The sequence below is a fragment of the Oryctolagus cuniculus genome, chromosome 2 (assembly GCF_051225735.1).
Source record: "Oryctolagus cuniculus isolate XC-2025 breed Fujian yellow rabbit chromosome 2, ASM5122573v1, whole genome shotgun sequence".
NCBI classification, from domain to species: Eukaryota; Metazoa; Chordata; class Mammalia; order Lagomorpha; family Leporidae; genus Oryctolagus; species Oryctolagus cuniculus.
In genome coordinates, this window is record NC_142868.1 from 108,300,405 (window position 1) to 108,326,782 (window position 26,378).

Sequence of the window (26,378 nt, forward strand, 5' to 3'; positions counted from 1 at the left end):
CCTGTGATGCCAGCATGCTGATTTGAGTCCTGGCCCCTCAGCTTCGGATCCAGCACCCTGCTAATGTGCCTGGGAAACCAAAGGAGGATGGCCCAAGTCCTTGGGCCTTGCCACCCATGTGGGAGACCTGGATGGAGTTCTAGGCCCCTGGCTTCAGCCTGGTCCAGCCCTGACTGTTATAGTCATTTGGGGAGTGAATCAGTAGATGGAAGATCTCTCTGTTTCTTTTCTCTCTCTCATTCTGCCGTTCAAATAAACAAATGGATCTTAAGAAAAGGCCCATATTCTCATTCCACTACTCTCACCTCTCCTCATTCCTTCCCAGATTCCTTCTTGGGTTGTAAGTGTTGATGTTACTCTTGTGAGATGTATAAGGGTACATCAAAAACTTTGTAGAAAAAGGAAATTAAAGTATGAAGGTTTTTTTTTTTTTTAAAAAGATTTATTTATTTACTTGAAAGAGCTACACACACAGAGAAGGAAATGCGGAGAGAGAGAGAGAGAGGTCTTCCATCCACTGGTTCACTCCCCAAATGGCCACAACAGCCAGAGTTGGGCCTATCCGAAGCCAGGAGCCAGGAGCTTCTTCCAGGTCTCCCACGTGGGTGCAGGGGCCCAAGGACTTGGGCCATCTTCTACAGCTTTCCCAGGCTACTGCAGAGAGCTGGATTCGAAAAGGAGCAGCGGGGACTTGAACTGGTGTGCATATGGGATGCCAGTGCTGCAGGCTGCGGCTTTAACCCACTGCGCCACAGCGCCAGCCCCAACTTTTATATGTTTCTATGCATTTAAGTAATTTCAATTAGCATTGCCTAGGAAAAGGATGCCAGCTGTGAGTAGTTACAGTACCCGTATCTAAGAGAATATCATCAGGATGACAAGACAGGTGTTGGGCCTTAGCTGTCCTTTTTCCTTCTTTTTCTTCTAGATACTCTTTCAGGTCATTAGAACAGATCCCATGTGCTATTACAAGTCTTGCCATCTCTGTCATGTAAGTGAATAAGATGGCATGAAATGGCTATCAAGTCATTTCTTCGTTGTCTTGTTTTTCTGTAAACGTTCAAAAAGTGCTTATTTTCAACTACTTGAAAGGCAGAGCAATGGGGGGGAGGGAGTGAGAGAGCAAATGCGAGTGCTCTTCCATCTGCTAGTTCACTCCTCGAATGCCTGCAACAGCCATGGCTGGGCCGGACTGGAAGCCAGGAGCCCAGCTTTCTCCATCCAGATCTCCCAGGAAGGTGGTGGGCCCAAGCACTTGAGCCATCATCTGCTACCACTCAGGATGCATTAGCAGGAAGCTGGAAGCAAGTGGAATAGCCAGGATTTGAACCGGCACTCAGATGTGGGATACAGACGGCGGCAGGGGACGGCTTAACCCGCTGTGATGCAATGCTTGCCCCATGCCTTGATTTGCAAAAGGGGGACATGTTGTCTTTGACCCCAGCCACTCAGTTTGTTGCTGATTTGCAGAAACAGCAAGGTCGAATTGCTAAGCAGGTAGCGAAGAGCATGGGGCCAGTTTGGGGTGCAGGTCATGTATCCTAACATGTTATTCTGTGCCTTGAGTTTGCTCAAGGGAAATAGGGTAATGGGATTCTGCATCTAGGCTTGTGATGAGAAGGTAAAAGCCCACTAATGCCAGCGATGTCCTCAGGAGGAGCTGTGGCTGCAGGACAGTGGGGGGCCCGTGCTGGAAGTCGTTCCTTTGTTCAGGAGGGGTGACTTCTAGGAGAGGGTCTGAGATCATGGCCTGCCTTAAGCAGAGTGGAGAGAACACAGCCTGGAGTCAGAAATGGAAACTGGGGTCAAGTGCCCGTGCCACTACCTTGTGACTAGGTTACTTCTGAGTAATCCCTGCCTGTCTGTCATTATATCCTCCTCTCAGAGCCGTTGTGAGAATGGGAGGCAGTCACCATAGCGAGGGGTGGGATCTGACCAGACCCTGTGCTCAGGCTCTCACAGGAGACAGTGGAGGTATTGGCAGGGGCTTAGCTGGGCCCATGACCATCCTTTGCCCAGGCTTGGAGCAGCCTTTGCCCTATGGAGCAGGGGTGGGGGCACAGTAGTGGCCCCGGTTAAGGGTTGTATTTCGGAGCCGAGCTACCTGGGTTGGAATGCCAGCTCCCCACTTCATCAGCCAGCGTTAAGTCCACCTGTCTGGAGCCCGGTGTCCTCTCTCTTGACCCAGAAGTAGCTGGAGAATTCATACAGTAGTCCCCCACCTTATCTGTGCTTTCACTCTCCACGCTCTCAGTCAACCGTGGTCTGAAAATATTAACTGGAAAATTCCAGGGATGATTCATAAGCTTTAAATTGCACACTGCTTTGAGGTGGCGTGATGAAATCTTGCATCGTCCCCTACCCTTCTCCCCTTCCCCGCTCCAGACATGAATCACCCCTTTGTCCAGTGTGCAGACGCTGTATGTGCTGCCCACCCACTACTCGCTAAGTAGCCACCTCAGTTAGATTGTTGAGGGATTGCAGTGCTCATGTTCAGGTAACCCTTATTTTACTTCATAATGGCCCCAATGCCCAAGTGAAGAGGTGCTGCAATTCAGAGAGAAGCCGCAAAGTGTTCTCTTTAAGTGGAAAGGTGAGTTTTTGACTGAAGGAAAGGAAAAATGATTATATGCCAAGGTTATTAAGATCTATGGAACAGTAGAATATTTTGAGATACACAGAGAACTATCATGTTCACATAACTTTAATTATAGTATATTGTTATAGTTGTTCTATCTGATGCTTAGTTATTATTTTTAATCTTTGCCTAATTTATAAGTTAAACTTCATCATAGATTTGCATTGTACAGGAAAAACCATAGTATATATGGGGTTCAGTGCTACTCACAGGGTCATCCTCAAGAATTATAGGGGAAGCATAGAGTCTGGTCCAGATATTATGGACTGAACAGGCCTTGTCTCCCCAAACACACACAGACATTTGAACCCCAGAATCTTATGCTAACAGTTAATGGATTAATGCTAATGGCTGATGGGTTGGCATGGACACTTGATCTAATTCTGGCCTCTAGGAGGTGGGCCAAGTGGGAGGTGTTTAGGTCATTAGTGGAGTACCCCCAGAAGGTGTATTACTGAAGTGGTTAGTTATTTATTTTAAAGATTTATTTTGTATTTGAAAGGCAGAGTGACAGGGAGAGAAAGGGAGAGAAGTCTTCCACCTGCTAGTTCATTCCCTTAATGTCTGCAACAGCTAGGGCTGGGCAGACCAAGAGCCAGGAACTCCATGCAGGTCTCCCACGTGGAGACCGGAGGCCCAGGCACTTGGATCATCTTCTGCTGCCTTCCCAGGCACATCAGCAGAGAGCGGGATTGGAAGCAGAGCAGCCGGAGTTTGAACTAGTGCTCCCCTATGGGGTGCCAGCAACGCAAGCAGCGGCCTACCCGCTGTACACAACGCTGGCCCCAGGGTTGGTTACTTGAGCCAACTTTGGCCTGGTATCTCTCTGCTTCCTGATGCACCTGTGATCATTCTTCCAAACACACATCCACCATCGCCAGTCTCCACCCCACGCCAGACTAGTGGGGCCACAACTGTAAGTCAAATAATCTTTTCCTTCCCAGGAAGCTCCTCTCAGGTGTCTTAGTTAAAGTAACAAAAAGCTGACTAATGCACACGGACTCTGGATTTCTAGATCAATCCTGGGGTCACCTGCTGTGCCCACCATTTTCCCATGACTCACTGCAGGGCGCTCCAGGTTAGCCCTGGGGTCTTGAACCTCTGAGAGGGGCTCCGCTCTTTCCCAGCCCCAGAGTCCGATGCCTGCCTGTTGCCCCCAGCACGCATGGTCTGTCCATCTCTGGACCCAACTGGAGTCAACTCACGTAGATCCCAATCCATGCCCCTCTATGGGAAATATTTCAAGTGAACAAAACCCCCAAACTCTTATCTTTAAAATAAATAAATAAGTTGTTATTTTTTTGAAGACAGTGCAACAGAGAAAGAGCAAGAGAGATCATCTGTCTGCTGGTTTTTGCCTCCAGATGGCTGTAACAGCCAAGGCTAGGCCAGGCTGAAGCCAGGAGCCCGGATTTCTCTCCAGGTACCTGACATGGGTGGCAGGGGCCTAAAAGTACTTGAGCCATCATCCGCTGTCTTCCCAGGATGTGTTAACGGGAGGCAGGATCAGAAGTGAAGGATCCAGGACTCAAACCAGCACTCTGATAAGGGGCGCGGGAGTCCCAAGTGGTGGTTTTACCTGCTGCACCGCAGTGCCTGCGCCTGAAGTGGTTGGGGGCTTACTAGAGTTGAAAAATAATGGCAAGTTCGCAAACACCCTCCACCCAGCTTCCCTTTCTGTTGAAGTCTTCTATAGGTGAGGACTTCAAAAAGTTCGTGGAAAAAAAGGAATTAATAGGTAAACTTATTTTGATGCAATATGGTTTTGAAGCCTCGGCATAGTTTTTTTCATGGTGTACATTTTAATGAGCTTTTGGAAGACTGCTCCCATTAGAACAATGCCATTAAGCAAACTGCCTGCTGCTTGCGACTTTTTTTGTTGTTAAGATGTATTTATTTATTTGAGGGGTAAAGTTACAGAGATAGGCAGAGAGAAAGGGAGAGAGATCTTCCATCCTCTGGCTCACTCCCCAAATGGCCACAGCAGCTGGAGCTGTGCCAATCTGAAGCCAGGAGCCAGGAGCTTCTTCCAGGTCTCCCACATGGGTGCAGGGGCCCAAGCACTTGGGCCATCTTCTACTGCTTTCCCAGGCTACCACAGAGAACTGGATCGGAAGTGGAGCAGCCGGGCCTCAATCCAGTGCTCATATGGGATTGCTGGCACTGCAGGCGGTGGCTTTACCTGCTATGCCACCACGCCAGCCCCTGCAACTTTTTCTGATTGCGGGTTCCCCACCTTGCATTTTGACATGTGCTTACTCTCTACAATCTCACAGTAGAGCCCCAGTCTTTCCTTTCTTTTATGACCTTAACACCCTGGAAGGGTGTCAAGGACCTTGTGGAATCTTGTCCCTCCATCTGGTGTCTTCCCACGATTAGGGCGAGGGGCTGTATTCCTGACACTACTGCGGCACAGGCGACAGGCGGCCGGCCGTTCCCTCTGGATTTAAGGCTGGAGTGGCCGCGTGTCCTCCCCTCCCCCCACCCAGCAGCTCCAGTGCAGCTCCTCTGGGGTCCTGGTGGCTCCACTGGCCCTGACCCCTGTTAGTGGCAGAGCATGAGTGTCCCCTGTTCCCAGTCACGTTTCTCTCTTGTTCCCTCACTCTGCAGTCCCCTAGTTACCCTGTCTTACTGCCTTAGGGCTTAGGAGAGAGAGATTTGACTGAGGGTTAACAAACGTGATATGCGTGGCCATGAGCCTGCGTCCCTGCATGATAGGAGACCTCACTTGACTTTGCGACGATCCCTGAGAGTTTTGATCCCTGAGAGTTTTGGGGATCCCTGAGATACTCACTGTTCTTGATCTCGAGATAACACACATTGTAGTTGTGATTAACTGATTTATATCCTAGGGAGAGAGGGAGTCAGTCCATAAAGCTATGTGTTTTTTTAAGTACAACGTAAGGGGATTGAGACACTGATTGAGTTGTTTTAACTGTGTTACTTCTGCAGATTGCAAAAGCACTTGTCAGACAGCCTGTGGACTCCTCCCTCCACTCCCTTCCCCCGCCCCAAGGCAGAAAGAGAGAGGGAGAGACAGAGATCTTCCATTCGCTGGTTCACTCCCCAGACGGCCACAATGACCTGGAGCCGAGAACTGCGTCTGGGTCTGTCACACGGATGGCGGGGGCCCAAGCACTTGGACGACCTTCCTCTGCTTTCCTTGGACACAGTAGCACGGAGCTCCTGAGGAACAACGTGGACTGAACCAGTGCTCCACTCCAGTAGGGGGCGCTGGCGTTGCAGCCGGCGCCTTACCTGTGCCACCGCGCTGGCCCCAGGGGTCTGTTTTTATTAGTAGAGGATTGTTTTTTTTTTTTTTTCTTAAAGACTTTTTATTTGTTTATTTGAAAGATAGAGTTACAGACAGAGGGAGAGACACAGAGAAAGATTTTCCATCCACTGGTTCACTCTCCAAATGGCCACAATGGTTGGAGCTGGACCCATCCAAAGCCAGGAGCCAGGAGCTTCTTCCGGGTCTCCCAAGTGGGTGCAGGGGCCCACGCACTTGAGTCATCTTTCACTGCTTTCCCGGGCGCATTAGCAGGGAGCTGGATTAGAAGTGGAGCATCCAGGGCTCGAACGCACATCCATATGGAATGCCAGTGCCACAGGCAGAGGCTTAACCTACTGTGCCACAGTACTGGCCCACTGTTACCATCTTATTCACTAATTTAGCATGAAGAATGCCTCTGGGGTAGCTAGCGATGGGAGAACTTTTTCTAAAAGTTTCCCTCTTCTCACTCAAGACAGCGTGTTGAGCGTGCGCCTCAGCCTTTCATTCACTCCAGAGCCTGCTGTCGGGAGGTCGGAGCTTTCCCTGCGCTCTGACGGTTGGATAATCGCAGTCTCTGGGATAAACTGACAGCAGACCGAGTAACAGAAGAGGCGTACCAGTGTACTACAAGCATAAGCCTGGGAGCCGTACGAAATAGGAGGCGCGGAGAGGACCAGATGGTGAACGCCCATAGAAAACCCTGAGCTACGGAAAGGAGCAGGGGCTTGGGCCAGGGGAGTGCGGAGCCAGGGCAGGATAAGGGAGGAGATCCTGGGTGAGGTAGGGGTGTCGTCATTATGCAGGTAAGATCCCCCTTCAGTTTAGTGTCTATCCCTTGTGATAGACTCGGAATTTAGGCCCTCTGCTTGCCTCTGCCATTCCCAGTCAGTATCTCAAAGCATCATGATTTGGAGTCGTTTATTTATTTTGTAGTTATTTTCTGAGCCTCAACAGTAGCACAGGAAATAGAGATTTCCAGGCCCTCCCTCCTGCCAGTCTGGGCTGCTCCATCCCCGTGGTGCTGTGCCTGGAGGGGAAGGATGAGAATCAGAGGGAGAGAGTTTGGGGTTCACTCACCCGGGCTCACACATACATCGCCTCAGGACCCCGTCATAACTGCCCACGCTGCTTCTACCTCAGCAAGCTGACCGGGCCCAGGCCAGTGCCGCGGCACCGACTCTCAGTCCGTCCCTTCCCGGGTATCATGGCAGAGGCAACCACGAGAGAATTGGTCCCGTGCGTGCTTCCGAGTCTTTAGGACCAGCCTGCAGCCACGCCGGGGGCAAGGCCAGAGCTGTGGCGCACACTGCCCCTTTTCCCACCCCTCCCTCCCACCCCCAGCCCTTTGCAGGACTCTTAGGATGGCTGGCCTCTTGTTGGCTCCCTCACGGGGTTGGATTGTAGAGCTAATAGATGATGTGTTCAGTTTGCTCTGAGATTTCTCATCGTTACAGATAAGTGTCCGTAGCCTCGTGGTCATCCGTAGTAAATATGTTTACCCAGGTTAATTGGGAGGCTGCTTCTTCAAGGCACACTTCTTTCTGTAAAAGGAAAACTCTTTATAAAAACAGCCAAATAGAAACTTTTTTTTAAAAAAGATTTATGTGTTTATTTGGAAGGAGAAGTTACAGAGAGGCAGAGGCAGAGATAGAGAGAGAGATAGAGAGAGAGATCTTCCAGAGAGAGATAGAGAGAGAGAGAGATCTTCCCTCTGCTGGTTCACTCCACAGATGGCCACAGTGGCCAGGACTGGGCCAGATGAAGCCAGGAGCCAGGAGCTTCTTTCAGGTCTCCCAATTGGGTGTAGGGACCCAAGCACTTGTGCTTCTTCTGCTAAGTGGAGCAGCCAGGACGAGAACCTGTGTCCCTATGGGCTGCTGGCACTGCAGGTGCCGTCTTTCCCCACTACACCACAGCGCCGGCCCCATGACTTGTTGGTTTTACCACTTTCAGGAGAGATCCAGAGGGTAGCTGTTGCCCAGACTCCCTTTGAACAGCTGGCTTGTTTGCAGAGTAGCTTGGGTGCTTGCACGCTTTTGCTAATTCGACGGTTCAGACTGTTGGAGCTTGTGAGACATGACTGATATTAGGAGGTAACGAGAATAGGTTAATAGCTGGACCTTCTCTAAATAAGGGAGGAGAGGTTGGCTGAGGCTAGGTTGTTTCTCTCTCTCTCTCTTTCTCTCTCTCTCTTTAGTTTAGTTTTATGAGGGCTCCAGGTGTTAGGCTGGGGCCACAGGCAGCGGCGTGCCTTCTGAAGGGTCTGTCCACAAGTGCTGACTTGCGCTGGAACTGTGAGGTTTCTGCTTTCTCACATCAAGTTCACGTTCGGCCTGGCTCTTGTTCACTGCACCACAGTGCTGGCCCCAAAACGAGATTCTAAACATGGAACATGTAGTCTGTGAATTCCACCGAGTTCATTAAACTGAGATTCTTTCTCCACTTCCAAGGAAAGCTGCTTTGAGACAATGAGATGTATGTTGATGTAATATGTATTTTTATAATTAATATTTAATACACATAAAATATTTATAACCTGTGTAAGATACAGAGAGTAGTAAATCAGCACTCAGCTTAAAGCAATGACTAATGCTCATTCCTGTATCCTCCCTGCATTAGTGTCTGTGTCCTTAGGAGTCCCTTCCCACTCATCCTCCTAGGCAGTTGTCCGATCTCTTGTTGCTGGATGCCTATCTGTCCTATGGACAAAACAGGGCACGTTTCCCTGCCTCCCCCCGCGTCAGACACGCATGCTGTGAATCACCGTCCTCGCTTAACATACAATGAACTCCACCCGGCACACACCTAGAAGGAGTCCACTGGGCTTCCTCCATCACGTCCTAGGAATCGTTTTACTGGCTCGGAAGCTCCTGCTAGCAAATGTGGAGAGCTTTTAGTCGTTCAAGTTCTGGCAAACACCTGATGTTATCAGACCAGATATTTTGTCAATTTAATGGGTGTGAGATGAAGCTTCCTTATAATGTTTTGTAGAGGAGTTTATTTACTTAGTTGGAAGGTAGAGAGAGAAAGAGAGAGAGAGAAAGAAAGAGATCTTCTATCCACTGGTTCACTCCCCAAATGGCCACAACGGCAGGGGCTGGGCCAGGCTAAAAGCCAGCAGCCAGGAACTCCATCCTGGTCTTCCACATGGCTGCTAGGGACCAAGTACTTGGATCATCATCTGCTGCCTTCCCAGGCGCATTAGCAGGGAGCTGGATCTGAGGCAGAGCAGCTGGGGACTCGAAACTGCACTATGAAGTGAGATGCCTGCGTAGCAAGTGGTGGCTCAACCTGCTGTGCACGGTGCTGGCACCTGCACTTGCAGTGTGCAATTCCAGGTGGTTCATCAGCTTGGATAATGTTTCCCGTTTATGGGGCATTCATGTTTCCTTTGCATTGAATAGCTTGCTCATCAATTTTGCCCACTCTTCTGTTATATGGTTTCTTTGCCTACTCTGCGTCATCAGATGTCTCTGGTCAGCTGGGTGATGTCTGCTCCCCCAGTCCCCTTCGTTTTCCCCATATTGACTTTCCACTTCATAGTGCCTTCTGAAAAACAGAAGTTTTTTTTTTTTTTTTTTTTTTTTTAATTTTTTGACAGGCAGAGTGGACAGTGAGAGAGAGAGACAGAGAGAAAGGTCTTCCTTTTGCCGTTGGTTCACCCTCCAATGGCCGCCACAGCCGGCGCGCTGCGGCCGGCGCACCGCGCTGATCCGATGGCAGGAGCCAGGAGCCAGGTGCTTTTCCTGGTCTCCCATGGGGTGCAGGGCCCAAGCACTTGGGCCATCCTCCACTGCACTCCCTGGCCATAGCAGAGAGCTGGCCTGGAAGAGGGGCAACCGGGACAGAATCCGGCGCCCCGACCGGGACTAGAACCCGGTGTGCCGGCGCCGCTAGGCGGAGGATTAGCCTAGTGAGCCGCGGCGCCGGCCTGAAAAACAGAAGTTCTACAATTTACCATGGATAAATTTGTCTTGTCTCCTTTGCCGGGATCCGCAGCAGTCCTGGCACTGTTTGTATGGGTGAATGTGGGGTGTGCGCCCCATGGTGTACAGCACCTCCACCCTTGCTGTAGTTCAAGTTCCCATATCTGGGCATGCAGATAAGGTCCTCTCGGGCTAGCTCTGTACCAGCCCCACATTATCCTGCTCACCATAGCGCTATCTATTTGTGTAGTCACTTCCCCTGACCTTAGCTTTTTCAAAAGTGTTTTGCTTTTTTATTTATTTATTTATTTATTTATTTTTTATTTTTATTTTTTGCCTTTCTCTAGCCTATAAATTTTGGAAACTGCTTGTTGAGTTCTACACACACACACACACACACACGCACACCTGCACTCCTGCACCAGGTTAGAATTTGCAATATAATGGCACTTTTTTCCCTCTGAGTCAGTTACAGAATTGTAAGACATCATCTGTGAACGTGGGAAGACACAGACTACAAGTGGCACAGGCCAGCGACTTGAGAGATTTGATACCTGCGGCACCAGCGCCTCCAGTCACGCTCGTGGCCCTTGTCATCACGCACACCATTCCTTCTGAAATAAACACGATCCTTTCTGATTTCTTCCGCCACCCCCTTTAAAACACCGTATAAAGGGCAATCTACAGGATGGGCGTGGTTTCTTTCACTCAGTGTTACTGAAATGTGTGCATTGGTGGCTTTTATAAACAGGTTATACCTTTCTACTTCTCAGTAGTATTCCATTATTTGAATATGCAATGCTTAAATGAGCATAAATGGGTAAAAGTGAGCTGTCCCCATTTGGGGCTATTCTGAATACTCCCGCTCTGTGGGTCTTGTACAAACCCTTTTATAGATATAGCTCCATTTCCAACAGACATGGATAACCCGGGGCCGGCGCTGTGGCTCACTAGGTTAATCCTTTGCCTGCGGCGCCGGCATCCCACATGGGTGCTGGGTACTAGTCCCGGTTGCTCCTCTTCCAGTCCAACTCTCTGCTGTGGCCCAGGAAGGCAGTGGAAGATGGCCCAAGTTCTTGGGCCCCTGTACCCGCATGGGAGACCAGGAGGAGGGACCTGGCTCCTGGCTTCGGGTTGGCGCAGCCTGCCGACCATGGTGGCCATTTGGGGGGTGAACCAATGGAAGGAAGACCTTTCTCTCTGTCTCTCTCTCTCAGTGTCTAGCTCTGTCAAATAAAAATAATAAAAAAAAGTAGGATAACCCAAAAAATACATGTTGAACTTTTTTTTTTTTTTTTTTTTTTTTTTTTTTTTTTTTTTGACAGGCAGAGTGGACAGTGAGAGAGAGAGACAGAGAGAAAAGTCTTCCTTTGCCGTTGGTTCACCCTCCAATGGCCGCCGCGGCCGGCGCACTGCAGCCAGCGCAGCGCGCCGATCCGATGGCAGGAGCCAGGTGCTTCTCCTGGTCTCCCATGGGGTGCAGGGCCCAAGCACTTGGGCCATCCTCCACTGCACTCCCTGGCCACAGCAGAGAACTGGCCTGGAAGAGGGGCAACCGGGACAGAATCTGGTGCCCCGACCGGGACTAGAACCCAGTGTGCCAGTGCCGCAAGGCAGAGGATTAGCCTACTGAGCCGCGGCGCCGGCTGAACTTTTTTTTTTTTAAACCTGCCAAAGGCATCTCCAAATTGATGCCATTTTATACTTTCTCCAACAAAGTGTAAGATACGGATTGTTCTAGTGCCTCATTAACATTTGGTGTTACCGGTTATCAGTTACGTAGTGACAATGAACTCATTGTTGCCAAGGACAAGTGTCTCTGGTGGCTGATGGTGGTGAGCATCTTCTCATGTTCTTATTGGCCATTCCTATATTTTCCTTAAGAACCTGTCTACGTGTTTGAAAAATAAGTGTATTTTTAAAAAAATTATTGGTTTGTAGGAGTGTTCATGTATTCTGGATCTGCCTTGTTTGCTAGATATATAGAAGTATTACAGTCTGGCTTGTTTGTCTGTCCCTGGGTCTTTATTACTGTAGCTGTGTAATTTCTGAAAACAGTTAGTGTAGGTCCTTTAATTTCAGCCCTCATTTTAAAGACTGGCTTGACTGTTCTAGGTCTTTTGATTTCCATACAAGATTGAAACACTTTTTGTTGTGTGGCGAAGACTCCCGATGCACTGTTGAATGGAGCTGGTGTATTTGCTAGAACTGCAGTAGCCAGACTGGGTGTCTTCCACAGCAGGGACTTTTTACCCCCTGTCCTGGAGGGTAGAAACCGGAGAGCAGGCCCCTAGAAGCCTGCATAGATGTTTCGCTAAGCAAAAAATACAGAAATGAATTTTGAACCTTGTGGCTAATCCCAAATCTGTGGTTCCTCACTCTGTGTGTACAAGGGAATTGGGAGATCTCCTAAGGTGTGGGAGGGAAGATGCCAAAAGCAGCGAGTTTTGAAGCAATAGCTGCAGTTGCCAACTAAACGGGAACGTTTCTGTGTACATTGTTTAAAAGACTTATTAATTTATTTGAAGGTCAGAGTTACACAGAGAGAGAAGGGGCAGAAAGAGAGAGAAAGGTCTTCCATTCAATGGTTCACTTCCCAATCGGCTGCAATGGCTGGAGCTGCGTCAATCCAAAGCCAGGAGCCAGGAGCTTCTTCTGGGTCTCCTACGCTGATGCAGGGGCCCAAGGACTTGGGCCATCTTCTACTGCTTTCCCAGGCCACAGCAGGGAGCTGGATTGAAAGTGGAGCAGCTGGGTCTTGAACTGGTGCCCTGATGGGATGTCGGCGCTTCAGGCCAGGGCATTAACCTGCTGAGCCACAGCACTGGCCCCTCTGTGTACATTTGTACAACAGGATTGGCATTCTTACCTCAGCATTTTCGAAGATACTTAGATTCTAATTATTACTAGTGATAGTATCATTACAAGGACAAAATGCATGTTCTTAATTTCACAGAAAACCGTTACTAATTTTTTTTTTTAGCCCTTAACACCTAAAGCTAGATCAGTTTGAGACACGCAGTAACGGGTGAATTATGCACCTTGGAGAAAGCTCCTCTAAGTCACACCATAGCAGGGCACGCTTAATGACAGTGCAGAGATGTGGCCACAAGTTTATCCCTCCGTGTTTATCTCAGTACATTTGTCACGTGAACTGGATCATGGAGAGGATTTTCCCACTGCTTGAAAGAGTAAACCATTTTTAAACACCAGAGTGTCACTTAGCTTTCATTTAGTGATTCTGCTTTTTATAAATTATTGGGTGCTTTTTTCCCAAGATTTATTTATTTATTTGAAAGTCAGAGTTACAGAGAGGCAGAGGCAGAGAGAGAGAAAGAGAGAGAGAGAGGTCTTCCATCCGCTGGTTCACTCCCCAAATGGCCCCAACGGCCGGAGCTACACTGATCCGAAGCCAGGAGCCAGGAGCTTCTTCCAGGTCTCCCACGCGGGTGCAGGGGCCCAAGGACTTGGGTCATCTTCTGCTTTCCTAGGCCATAGCAGGGAGCTGGATTGGAGCAGCAGGGACTCGAACCAGTGCCCATATGGGATGCCAGCACTGCAGGCAGTGGCTTTACCTGCTACGTCACAGCACCAGCCCCCTAAAAATTATTGTTTAATTATTACAGCAGATCCTTTATTTAAAGGCCTCTACAAGGAAACTTAACCTTCAGCCAGCCAAGTAACTGTAGTTACAGTACTACATTGCTTTTCAAATATTACCGACTTACGGGTTTTTCACAAAGCACATGCTTTTCTCATGACTCCTCCTCCCCTGTCTCCCCCCATCTCACCATGTGGATTCTTTACCCAATATTCTTTGTTGCTGTTTAGTTTCTCTCTTGTGCTAAGCAAAGACAGTGGCTAGAATTTTGGTTGTGGAGGTCTGAAGCTTGTCTATTTCTACCATGAATTCATATTCCAAATGGGAGAATGGCTGTGTCCTGGCTTTTTCAAGGACTGCCATGACTGATTAAGCAATGAAGGATCAAGTTTTTTTTTTTTTTTTAAAGATTTGTTTGTTTATTTGAAAGGCAGAGTTACACACACACAGAGAGAGAAACAGAGCGAGAGGTCGTCCATCTGCTGGTTCACTCCTCAAATGGCCACAATGGCCAGAGCTGAGATGATCCAAAGCCAGGAGCTGGGAGCTTCTTCCAGATCTCCCACGCAGGTGCAGGGGCCCAAGCACTTGGGCCATTTTCCACTGCTTTCCCAGGCCATAAGCAGAGAGCTGGATGGAAAGTGGAGCAGCCAGGACACGAACTGGTACCCCTATGGGATGCTGGCCCCGCAGGCAGAGGCTTAGCCTGCTACGCCACAGTGCCGACCCCAAGTTGTTCTGACACCTATGAGAGGACAAGTGACGACGAGAGTCATTCCTCCCCTTTCTCCTGCCTGAATCTTTCTGGAGTGCCTCTGAGGTCCCCTAGCATTTGCCAGGCCGCCTCAGAGGATTAAGGAGTTGAGAGTCTCTCCGGAGGCAGCCTCATTCCCTCTGGGGCAGCTTGAAGTGCTGGAGAAAACTTTTCTGATGCAAACCCAGCCTGCTTCTCCCAGGCTTCCACCAGGCTTGGCAGCGTGGCCTAGAGCTCCCCAGGCCCCTGTGCCCCTGTGCGGGCTGTCAGGGGCTGCGCCTCTGAGCCTGCAACCCGACAAAGGCAGAAGGGCCACCCTGCTGCCTGTTCTGCTGTAGAACTGGGACCCCTTGCAAAGGAAGAAGCAGACAGCCAAGGGTCCAGCTTGTGGCACAGTGTCCCCCTTCTGCTGGAGGTCATCTGATTGCTACCAGGGACCTGCCCACAAAGCCGCTCACTTGCTACCTAAAGACACGGGAGACTGAGACACACCTGTATGACTTGACATGAGCGTGCTTACCTGGGGAGTGGAATACGGAGCTGGGGCCAGTGCGCATGCCTTCCTGGGAAGAACACAGAGGAATTCGAGGCCTCATCCTGCCTCTGTGTTTGCCAGCAGGATCCTGTGGCTGTGTCCCACCATTCGCTCAATGCAACTACAAGTAGCTGTACAAGTTCAAGGGGAAGATGGATGAGGCTCGAGCCTGCCTTTTCTGAGAGCTTTTTGTCAGGTTGCCTGGGGGTGCCTACATGTGCTTGTCCCCGGGGTGCATACATGTGCTTGTCCTGTACCCACAGGAGTGGCTCCAGGAGCAATGGGAGGCGGCTCTGCGTGAGTCTAGGCTGTGTTGGGAGTGAGCCTGCTGGCGCCAATCAGAAGCACCTGCGCACACGGGGGAGGTGGCAAGGAAAAATTTGCCTTCTGAATCGGTGCAGAATGATGTTTCATTGGCAATGGGGACTGGAGGAGCTGGGTGTCCTGATGCTTCTGCTTCCGCCTTCTCCCCGCTAACGTGAATTCTCCCCCCGTCTCTTCCTGCAGAGAGCCCGGCAGGCATGATGAGCATCAAGGCCTTCACCCTGGTGTCTGCCGTGCAGCGCGAGCTGCTGATGGGCGACAAGGAGCACATCCACATCGCGTGCGTCGAGTGCTGCGGCAAAAACCTGTACGTGGGCACCAACGACTGCCTCATTTACCACTTCCTGCTGGAGGAGAGGGCGCTGCCCGCCGGGCCGGCCACGTTCACCGCCACCAAGCAGCTGCACAGACACCTGGGCTTCAAGAAGCCCGTGAACGAGCTGCGGGCAGCCTCGGCCCTCAACAGGCTGCTGGTGCTGTGCGACAGCTGCATCACCCTGGTGCACATGCTGAGCCTGGAGCCCGTGCCCTCGGGGGCCCGCATCAAGGGGGCCGTGAGCTTCGCCCTGAACGAGAACCCCGTGAGCGGGGACCCGTTCTGCGTGGAAGTGTGCATCATCTCCGTGAAACGCCGAACCATCCAGGTGTTCCTGGTGTACGAGGACCGGGTGCAGATCGTCAAGGAGGTGTCGACCCCAGAGCAGCCCCTTGCCGTGGCTGTGGATGGCCACTTCCTGTGCCTGGCCCTCACCACGCAGTACATCATCCTGAACTACAGCACGGGGGCCTCCCAGGACCTGTTTCCCTACTGCAGCGAGGAGAAGCGGCCCATTGTCAAGAGGATAGGGACACAGGAGTTCCTGCTGGCGGGCCCGGGAGGGCTGGGTGAGGACATTGCCTTAGAGCCGCTGCCCCGCCCCCTCCCTCCTGGGTGGGGGGGTGGGGGGGTGTCCCAGGGGTGAGGCTTTAGCTGTGAAAAGGAAACACTCCTGAGACCATGATGGAGTCTTCAGAAAGTTCCTGGGAAATGCATTCTATGAAAAAAAGCCATGCCAGGATTTCAGAATTATTTTCCCACCAAAATAAACTGATCTTTTAATCCCGTTTTCCATGAACTTTCTGAAGTTCCCAGCATCCAGCACGTGTGGCGAGAGGCTGTGAGGGAGCTGTCAGCGTTTGCTCAGGTCCCGTCACGTGGTCTGGTGAACGTGGGCTTAGCACAACGAAACAGACCCAGTCCTAAAACCAGCTTGCTTTCATGTAAAAGCAGAGCTGGGAGACGGCTCTGGTGGGAAAGTTCTTGTAAGGATGCCAAAATCTGCAAAGATTCCCTTTGGAGAGTTGTCCCGCGTGGGTGGGTTTGCCACTTGACTCTGCTTACTCCGTGTTCTTGAAGGAGCCGAGGTAGCTCGCTAAGCGTTTTCAGCTGTGGAGGCTTCAGTGTTTCGCCAGAATGTTCTCTTTCATTTCCCGTAATTTCATCCCACCAGAAAGGTTTCTGTGGCTAGCTCCTTGAAAGGGGCTCTGGCCGTTCTTGCGTGGCCTTAGCTAATTCTCTGGACGGTGTTATCAGAATGAACCATCAGAGCTGTTAATATTGGCAGTGTCTCCCGGCCTTTCCCTCCGGTCGTAAGTGGCTCCTGTTAGCATTAGTGTGTGTACATGTTATTTCCCAGGGCACTGGTGAGAGTGAATCTGTTTTAACGCTGGCATTTTGTAATCTCAGGGAGTTTTTTGTACCTTTTTTTTTTAAAGCTTTATTTATTTGAAAGGCAGAGTTACAGAGAGGGAGAGAAGGAGAGACAGAAAAAGAGATCTTCCACCTGTTGGTTCACTCCCCAGATGCTGCAGCGGCCAGGGCTGGGCCATGTAGGTGCAGGGGCCCAGACACCTGGGCTATCTGCTGCTGCTTTCCCAGGTGCGTGAGCAGAGAGCTGGATCTGAAGTAGAACAGCTGGCTCTTGAACCGGCCCCCATATGGGACGCTGGTGTCACAGGCAGCGGCTTCACCCTCTAAACCTCAATACCAGCCCCAATTTTTACTTATTTATTTTTTTAAGCTTATCTTGTACTTTAGAGCAGTTTGAGGTTCACAGCAGAATCGGAAGTACAGGGGCTTCCCCTTTGCCTCCTGCTGATCCGTCATCAGCAGCATCCACACCAGCACGGCGCCCTGCTGCTGGTGCCCTGTGATGGCATGCACCCACCTGCCTGGTGCACAGAGCGTCCTCATGGCCCTGTTGTCTGTGCTGTGTCTCTGCCTCCCTGCCTCGCTCCTACCCCCTGACAACACCACCACCACCACTCTGTTGACTGTCTGCTTAGCCTTGTCCTTTCCAGAACGTCGTAGTGGAGTTTGGGATCCCACAGGACGGGGTCTTTTCAGATTGGCTTCTTTCATTGAGGAATGCGCATTTGAAGTGCCTCCGCGTCTTTTCTCGAGAAAAAAAGTTGATGGATCCAGTCACCTCTTTTTAAAAAATAATTGAATTTGGCCGGTGCCGCGGCTCACTAGGCTAATCCTCCACCTAGCGGCGCCGGCACATCGGGTTCTAGTCCCGGTCGGGGCGCCGGATTCTGTCCCGGTTGCCCCTCTTCCAAGCCAGCTCTCTGCTGTGGCCAGGGAGTGCAGTGGAGGATGGCCCAGGTGCTTGGGCCCTGCACCCCATGGGAGACCAGGAAAAGCACCTGGCTCCTGGCTCCTGCCATCGGATCAGCGCGGTGCGCCGGCCGCAGCGCGCCGGCTGTGGCGGCCATTGGAGGGTGAACCAACGGCAAAGGAAGACCTTTCTCTCTGTCTCTCTCTCTCACTGTCCACTCTGCCTGTCAAAAAATAATAAAAAAAAAAATTGAATTTGGCTGGCGCCACGGCTCACTAGACTAATCCTCCGCCTTGCGGCGCCGGCACACCGGGTTCTAGTCCCGGTCGGGGCGCCGGGTTTTGTCCCGGTTGCTCCTCTTCCAGGCCAGCTCTCTGCTGTGGCCAGGGAGTGCAGTGGAGGATGGCCCAGGTCCTTGGGCCCTGCACCCCATGGGAGACCAGGAGAAGCACCTGGCTCCTGGCTTTGGATCAGCGCGGTGCACCGGCCGCAGCACGCCGGCCACGGCAGCCATTGGAGGGTGAACCAACGGCAAAGGAAGACCTTTCTCTCTGTCTCTCTGTCTCACTGTCCACTCTGTCAAAAAAAAAAATTGAATTTTTATGTGGAAAACAATAGCATAGTGAACACGATATAGCCGTCACCCAGCTTCAGCCATTGTCAGTTGCTTTGTGTACCCATCTACTCCCACCTTAATTAGAGACAGATCCTAGATACCATAGTATTTTATCTGTAAGTCATTTACCATATGCTTCTAAGTTACAGATGCTTTAAAAAAAACAGAGAATTATTACATACCTTAAAAAATTTCACAGTAATTCCTTTGCACTCTCAAATATATCTAGGCATGTCATATATCTGTTATCAAATATAATAGAGATATATGCATGAATGAGTATACACATCTTTAAATGTTTGCATATTTTAAAATGTCTTTAAACATTTAAAATGTTTAATTTATTTGTGAGGCAGAGAGAATGAGAGGAGGGGGAGAGAGAGAGAGCTTTCATCTACTAATTTACTCTCCGCATGACTGCAGTGGCCAGTCCGAAGCCAGGAACTCAATCCCGATCTCCCATGTGGGTGACAGGGACCTAACTACTTGAGTTATAACCATCGTGTCCCAGGATCTTCATTAGCAGGAAGCTGGAGGCAGGAGCCAGAGCTAGGAATTGAACCTAGGTGCTTCCGTATGGGATGTGGACATACAAACTGCTGGGCTAATTGCACAACTCTGAATGTTTTGTTTTTCTTTTTGCCTATTTATTGTCATCTACTCAGAAGACAGAGTGACACAGAGAGGTCTTCTGTCTGCTAGTTTATTTTTCAAATGCCCTCATTTAAGGAATAAATAGCCTAGCCCCAAATCAGGTGCCCAGAGGGTCTCCCTCATGGACAGCAGTGCCCCAAGCAGTTGAGCCGTCCTCTGATGCCCTGCAGGATGCTGTGGCACGAAGCTGGATCAGAAGCAGAGGTGCTGGGTCTCAAAGCAGGTACTGCAGTACGGCATGCGGGACTCCAAGCAGTGGCCTAACCCATGTGCCACAGCGCCCCCTTCCTTATGTTTGCATTTATCTGAATCAGTTGCACATGAGGCCCTGGACACTGCGGTGGGTTGATAGATTTGTGAAGCTTCTTTTACCTTGGTTTCCTCTCCTTCTCTTATTCTTTTTCCGTAATTTTGTTGTTGTTGTTGTTGTTGAAGAAATGGCATGGTTTCCCCTACAGCTTCCCTCCACCTTTATTTTGATGACTTTGTCTCCCTAGTGTTGTTGGCCATGCTACCTTGACCACTTGGTGTTTCCCGAAAATGGGTAATTAGGAGATGGAAGTTTGTGTTATTTGCTTGTCTTGGGGGACAAGGCACAACCACTTCCCTGCGGTGAGGAGCTCCCATCAGGGTGACCTCGGGCCTTCTTAGTCTGTCTGTGATAACGGCTGTCCACCCCTATTGCCTGTGTGTGTTGCCTCCTTAGGGGCTGGAAATGGCAGCACTGCCTCTGTCCACTCTTCCTTCCTCCGTTCTGAGGAGCAAGACCTCCATGAACATTCGCATTACCCCCTCCCCTCCTGAGAACTTTGTTTAACAAGTCAGGATGGGACAGTTCCCAGTAGGGCGGTCCCTTCCATCTTCCACTTCCAGAAAAAGACTTTTGAAAAAGCGTGGTTGTGAACCCCCGAAGTTGAAACAGTGCCTGGGCAGGGGGCGTGTATTTCAGGGTGAACCCCTGGAAGTGTCATGGCTGCTTTGCCTTCTGGAGGGTTGTCCCCTCTTCTTGTGCATCTCCTGCCCCAGGTCTGGGTCAGCTGTTAACCCCACTGAGCCCAGACATGTATAGAACGCAGCTTGGGGCTGGAGGTACACGTTGTCCATTCTCTAGGCCTTTTCAGTAGACGGTGCAGGAAGTAGACTTTTTTTTTTTTTTTAAGGTAACTCCCACGTGAGATCATATTGCTAGAACCTGGTGCCTGCTTTCAGCCACATCAAAGATCTTCTCTGCCCACATAATTATCCCTTCAGTGTGTCCCGCAGTCCCTGGGACAGAATAACAGTGCCAGCACCATAGTTCCCACAATGTAATTACTGGAAAAAGCTTGATTGCAGTTCTCTTTGTCCTTAGGGTATTAGGAATATGTGGTCAAATTACTGTGTTCCGAAGCCACTTGCAACAGTGCCCTTCCGTGTGGTTGTACCACCAGCTGCATGTCCGGTTAGATTGATTTGTTTCATTTCACCGTAGGTTTCACAGCAATTGCTTTAGTTGATTTAATCTTTTGGATTGTATAAATATTTACAAAGTTCTAAGGCAGATCAGTCCAGCAAGATGTAATTAAAGCGGTTTGCACCTTGTCTCCCCTCTTCCCCTGGGGGTACTCTTTGTTTTTTTAGGGTTTATCCTTTCATTGTTCAGTAAGACATCTAAGCAGATATGGAAATATCGGTCTCTCCCTCTTTCTGGGCTAAATGATGGCACCCTCTCTTCCCCTTGCTTTTCTCTTCATCTATTATGAGCATCGCCTCATGGTATAGTACAGAGTCCTCCTGCACACTTGAGCTACTGCATGGGGGGTTCCACTGTTCATTCAATTAGACAGACTCCTAGGGGTGACATCTGGGGTTTTTCCGGCTTCCTGTTATTAAATCACACTCATGTTTCTGTGGCTTTTTTTTTTTTCCAGTGTGTCTATGGGAAAGCTCTCTAGATGTGGCATTGCTAAGTCAAAGTAGAGATGCGTTTGAGTCCTGCTGGGTGTTGCCGTGTCCCCCTGCATAAAGGCTGTGCGATTTTATATTCTGTGCAGCGGTGTATGCCAGTGCCTGTCCCTCCCCAGCTCTGCCAGCAGGGGGTGTTGTCCAGACCATTGTATTTTTGCCACCACAGTCCATGAGAAATGGTGTCTCCATGCCATTTTTTTTTTTTTACGTTTACTTATTTAAGAGACAGAGAGATGTGGAGACAGAGTGCTCCCATCCTCTAGTTCATTCCCTGAATGCCCCAGTGGTTAGAGTGCTAGAGCTGGGAGCTGGGAGCGCACTCCAGGGCTCCCATGTGACTGGCAGGGGGCCCGGTCCCTGGAGCCATCGCCGCGGCCTCCCAAGGTCTGCATCAGCGGGAAGTTGGAGTCAGTCTCTCTCTCTGCCTTTCATATAAATGAAAACAGGAGCTGGCATTGTGGCATAGTAAGTAAAGCCCCACTGCCTGCAATACTGGCATGCTGTATGGGTGCTTGTTCGTGTCCTGGCTGTTCCACTTCTGATATAGCTCCCTGCTAATGGGCTGGGAAAAGCAGAAGAAGATGGCCCAAGTGTCTGGGCCCCTGCTACCTGCATGGGAGACCTGGATGAAGCTCCTGGCTCCTGGCCTCAGCCTGGCCCAGCCCTGGCCGTTGAGGCCATCTGGGGAGTAAATCAGCAGATAGAGGATCTCTCTCTCTCTGTTTCTCTGTGCCCCACTGCCTCTCTCTGTAACTCTGACTTTCAAAGAAATAAACAAATCTTTTAAAAAATAAAGATAGAAAATGAATACAAATAAATAAATTTTTAAAAAACCATACCACTGACAAATTGGTTATATTTGCATGTTAACGGTGTTTACACTCCTGCACCAGTATAGAAACAATAGCTGTCACCGCCTTCGTAGCAAGAGTAGAATAATGAGATAATTTCAAAAAGTTCATGGAAAGTGGCATTCAAAGCCTTCGATTTTACTACAGAAAAATTTTGAAATCCATGCATACGGGGGAGCCTTCAAAAAGTTCATGAAAATTACATAGTTTGGAAAAAAAAATCCTGTAGATTTCAAATGGTTTTTGCACCCCAGTAAACTGACCTCGTTTTGCTTGGCACAGCGTTTCTGAAGTGTGCCCGTGGTTGGCTGGGTGTCAGTTCCCGTGTTTCCTTGCTGGGTCTCTGCGCTCTTTTCCTTCTGCCTCATTGGCCAGTTTCTGCTCTGCTCTTTTATTTTAGTGAATTCTTTGCTTAACCTTTAGTGAAGAAGCATTTGTGGTGTTTTTTTGTTTTTGTTTTTGTTTTTGTTTTTTGGTAAAGATTTATTTATTTGAAAGGCAGAGTTACAGAGAGACATCTCCCATCTGCTGATTCATTCCTTAAATGACTGCAACACCCTGGCCCAGCCTAAAACTCCACCTGGGTCTCCTTTATGAGTGGTGGGAGCCTGAGCCATCTTCAACTACTTTTCTAGGTATATTAGCAGAGAACTGAATTGGAAGTAGAGCAGCCGGGACTCGAACCGGTGCTCTGATGTGGGACGTCAGTGTGGCAGGCAGCTTAACGCACTGTGCTACAGCGCTGCCCCAAGCCTGTGCTCTTGACCTCTAGTTTCTGCCCTTTTTATTTGGAGAACATTAATCAGGGCGTCTGCACGACACAGTCCCCCGAGCAGGTGCTGCCCAGCCTGAAGCCGATAGCTGCGGTGACTTTGCCGTGAGTGTGGGGTCAGGCCGACAGTGTAGTTGGTGTCTGTGTTATGTGGCAGCTGTGCTGCACAGAGCATGGTATTTGACCCGAAATCCAGTGGAAGGTTCGGGATTACTCAACGCTGGTCTCTTCCTGACTTTGCATTTTGCCAAATGCTTGGGTGGAGAGCATGTCACAGAACCAGTGTGTTCAAGTCCCTTTTCTTTCTTCATGTAGGCTCTCTTTACCTTACTGTTTTTAAATGCGTGGAGAGGGGCCGGGGCTGTGGCATAGTGGGTAAAGCCATCCCCTGAAGCACCGGCATCCCATATGGGTGCCGGTTCTAGTCCCGGCTTCTCCACTTCCAATGCAGCTCTCTGCTATGGCTTGGGAAAGCAGTAGAAGATGGCTGAAGTCCTTGGGCCCCTGCATCTGCATGGGAGACTTAGAAGAAGCTGCTGACTCCTGGCTTCGGATTCACCCAGCTCCAGCTGTAGGGGCCATTTAGGCAGTAAATCAGCATATGGAAGATCTCTCTCTCTCTCCCTGTTTCTGCCTCTCCACTTCAGACTGAAGCCAGGAGCTTCATTTGTGTCTCCCACATGGGTGGCAGGGGTACAAACACTTGGGCCATCTTCCATTGCTTTCCCAGTTCATTAGCAGGGAGCTGGATGGGAAGTGGAGCCACCAGGATTCAAATCTGTGCCCATATGGGTTTCCAGCACTGCAGGCAGCAGCTTGATCCACGGTGCCACAGCACCAGCCCCAGAAATGGCTACTTTAGTGTTTTATGTCCATCTTAGAACCACTGCGTGTATTACAGAAGTTTTCACAGACAGATGCGTCACTGCGCTCTGCCTTGAATTGCAGGACCTGTCCTACTCCAGCGTTATAGAGTGTGCACGGTATTGTCAGTGTACACATCACGTGTACCAGTTACCCGGTATCAGACTGCAGCTCTAAACATGGAGTGCCTGCCACGTAGCAGGTGTGCAGTGGCGATGTGGGCAGTGAATGCGGGAGGGAGAGCTGTAACAGAGGCAGCCTGGTTGGAGGGCTGGGTATGAAAGAAAGTTTGCAAAGCTCCTTACGTGATTTGGCAGTACCTTTTTCACGGTGACAGAATCATTATAGCAGAGCTGCCTCTCACACACACGTACACACTAAGAATATATAACATTCATGGCTAACTTTTCACCCCTCCCTGTAGCTGCTCCATTGTTTTTTTTTTTTTTTTTTTTTTGAATTTTTATTTCCTTGAGCGGTAGAGTTACAGACGGAAAGAGGGAGAGAGAGAGAGAAAGGTCTTCCATCCACTGGTTCACTCCCCAAATGACCACAATGGCTGGACTTGGGCAGATCTGAAGCCAGGAGCCAGGAACTTCTTCCAGGTCTCCCATGTGGGTGCAGGGGCCCAAGCACTTGGGACATCTTCTATTGCTGGGACACGAACTTGCACCCATAGGGGATGTTGGCACTGTAGCCAGAGGCTTAGCCTACTGTGCCACAGCACCAGGGCAACCTCCCCTTCAACCCCCTCCCCGCCTTGCCGTTCTTAACAGTCAATGGATAGAGGTTGGGGGAGCTGCTTGCACAATTGGCCTGTTCTCTTGTGCCTGTGCCAGGAAGGGAGAAGCCTGGCCAGCTCATAGCTCACTGTGGCACAAGTCACCCCCAGCGCAGCCCCCGGCCCCCTGTCAGCCGCCGACCCGCGGACCCACAGATGTGGGTTGAGATAATAGATGACTGTTGTTTCTAAAGGGAAAAGTAGCTGCTTTCCCTGTGTGAGGACATGTGCTTTGTAAATCCTCCTGTGGTTATGTGGAAACTTGGTTTTTAACCTCATTTTTAGTTTTGGGAGTAAATACAAGACATACATTTTGGGTAAGGCAGTGCTTTTTTTTTTTTTTTTTTTTTTTTTTTTGACAGGCAGAGTGGACAGTGAGAGAGAGAGACAGAGAAAGGTCTTCCTTTTGCTGTTGGTTCACCCTCCAATGGCCGCCGCGGCCAGTGTGCTGTGGCCAGCGCACCGCGCTGATCCGATGGCAGGAGCCAGGTACTTATCCTGGTCTCCCATGGGGTGCAGGGCCCAAGTACTTGGGCCATCCTTCACTGCACTCCCTGGCCACAGTGCTCTTTTTTTTTTTTTTTTTAAGATTTATTTATTTATTTGAAAGTCAGTGTTAGAGAAGGAGAGGTAGAGAGAGGTCTTCCATCTGCTGGTTCACTCCCCAATTGGCTGCAACAGCCGTAGCTGCACCAATCCGAAGCCAGGAGCCAGGAGCTTCTTTTGGGTCTCATACTATGTGGGTGCAGGGGCCCAAGCACTTGGGCCATCCTCCACTGCTTTCCCATGCGCATTAGCAGGGAGCTGGATCAAAGTGCAGCAGCCGGGACTCGAACCAGCACCCATATGGGATGCTGGTGCTGTAGGCCAGGGCGTTAATCCGCTGCACCACAGCCCTGGCCCCAAGGGAGTGCTCTTCCCACGTGCAATGTTTTGGATTACCTTCCCTTTCTTGAAGTGTAAGACTGTAGCAGGAAATTGAGGAGTGTTGCACACCCAAGACTTCTGTAGGAAAAGGGGGCTGTGGGTATTGGAAGGTCGGCCTAACTTTTCTTCTGAACTGCCCTAGGCATGTTTGCCACTGTCGCTGGGATATCCCAGCGTGCACCGGTGCACTGGTCTGAGAATGTGATTGGGGCGGCCGTCTGCTTTCCCTACGTCATAGCGCTGGATGACGAGTTCATCACGGTTCACAGCATGTTGGATCAGCAGCAAAAGCAAACCCTGCCCTTCAAGGAAGGCCACATCCTCCAGGACTTCGAAGGTACCGACGCTCAGAGACATCTTAGCTGGCTTACGAACCCTTGTATCATGACGTCTCTTCTGTAAATGGCATTAAGGGCCCATGAGGAACTGGGCTTTGGGCTGGCTAAGCGTGGCAGGTAACGCAAGTGACTTCTATGCAGGGCAAGTGCTTCTAGGCCTCCAAGGTTCATGGAGAGACCGCCACGTAAAACAGATAGCTACCTAAGAGCTTGATGGGCGTGGGGAGAGAACCAGTGGGAGAGCAGAGGAGGAGGTACTTCCTAGACATATCAGGATGGGCTTCCTGAAGGGGGCGGTGTTTAGAAGCTGAGGAGCCAGCCAAGCAGATGTGATGTGAAAGAACCTTCTAGGAAAGACAAAGGGGTGTGGGAGCCTGTATTAGAGGGAGCCCTGGACCTCAGGCCCCCTAGCAGAGCACGGCAACTGTAGTGCATGGTGTGTGTGTGTGTGTGTGTGTGTGTGTGTGTTGAGGGGAGGAGGATGGACAGGGTGGGCTTCCAGGGCAGGCAGGAAGGGTCTTCATCTTGTGGGACATAATGAGCCAGATGAAGGGTTTGTGTCAGTTTAATTTTGAACGTCTTCAAGTGTCCGTAAACGTTGAGAGAGATCAGGGTCCGTTTGCCGTTTAAGGAGTTTGGTTCAGCAAACGCAGCCCACCCTGGGTCAAGTGCGATCTTCAATGCTGGGGGTTAAAAACTCAGTAACGACACACAGTCCCTACAGTGGCGGGGGTCAGACGCTAGCTGGGGCACTGACACACGTAAGCAACATGTTCAGTGGCCCTTCAGTATCCTTGGGGACTTGGTTCCAAGACCCCCAAAGATACCCAACTCTGCAGATGGACAAGCCCATCCAGAAAATGCCTTCATATCTGCTTATAGCCTACGCATACCTTCCTGTATACTTCATTTAAAAAATGCAACTTTAAAAAAAATTTTTTTTTGAGAGGCAAGAGACAGAGGCTCCCATCTA

General features: G+C 50.2%; 1 protein-coding gene across 3 annotated transcripts in view; it reads left to right on the top strand.

Annotated features, from left to right (window-relative positions):
- Positions 1–26,378, top strand: part of TGFBRAP1 (transforming growth factor beta receptor associated protein 1) — a 63,106-nt gene that overhangs the window by 3,429 nt on the left and 33,299 nt on the right. For 2 of the 3 annotated variants that reach the window (XR_016230170.1, XM_002709746.6), the window contains exons 2-3: positions 15,239–15,940; positions 25,210–25,404. Coding sequence is in view for 2 of the 3 variants with exons in the window: in XM_002709746.6 (XP_002709792.2) it covers positions 15,253–15,940; positions 25,210–25,404 (883 nt within the window). In the remaining variant the exon portion in view is untranslated. Of the gene's footprint in view, positions 1–5,946; positions 6,719–15,238; positions 15,941–25,209; positions 25,405–26,378 lie in introns of those variants that run through there. The other variant, XM_051834933.3, reaches the window with a different exon arrangement.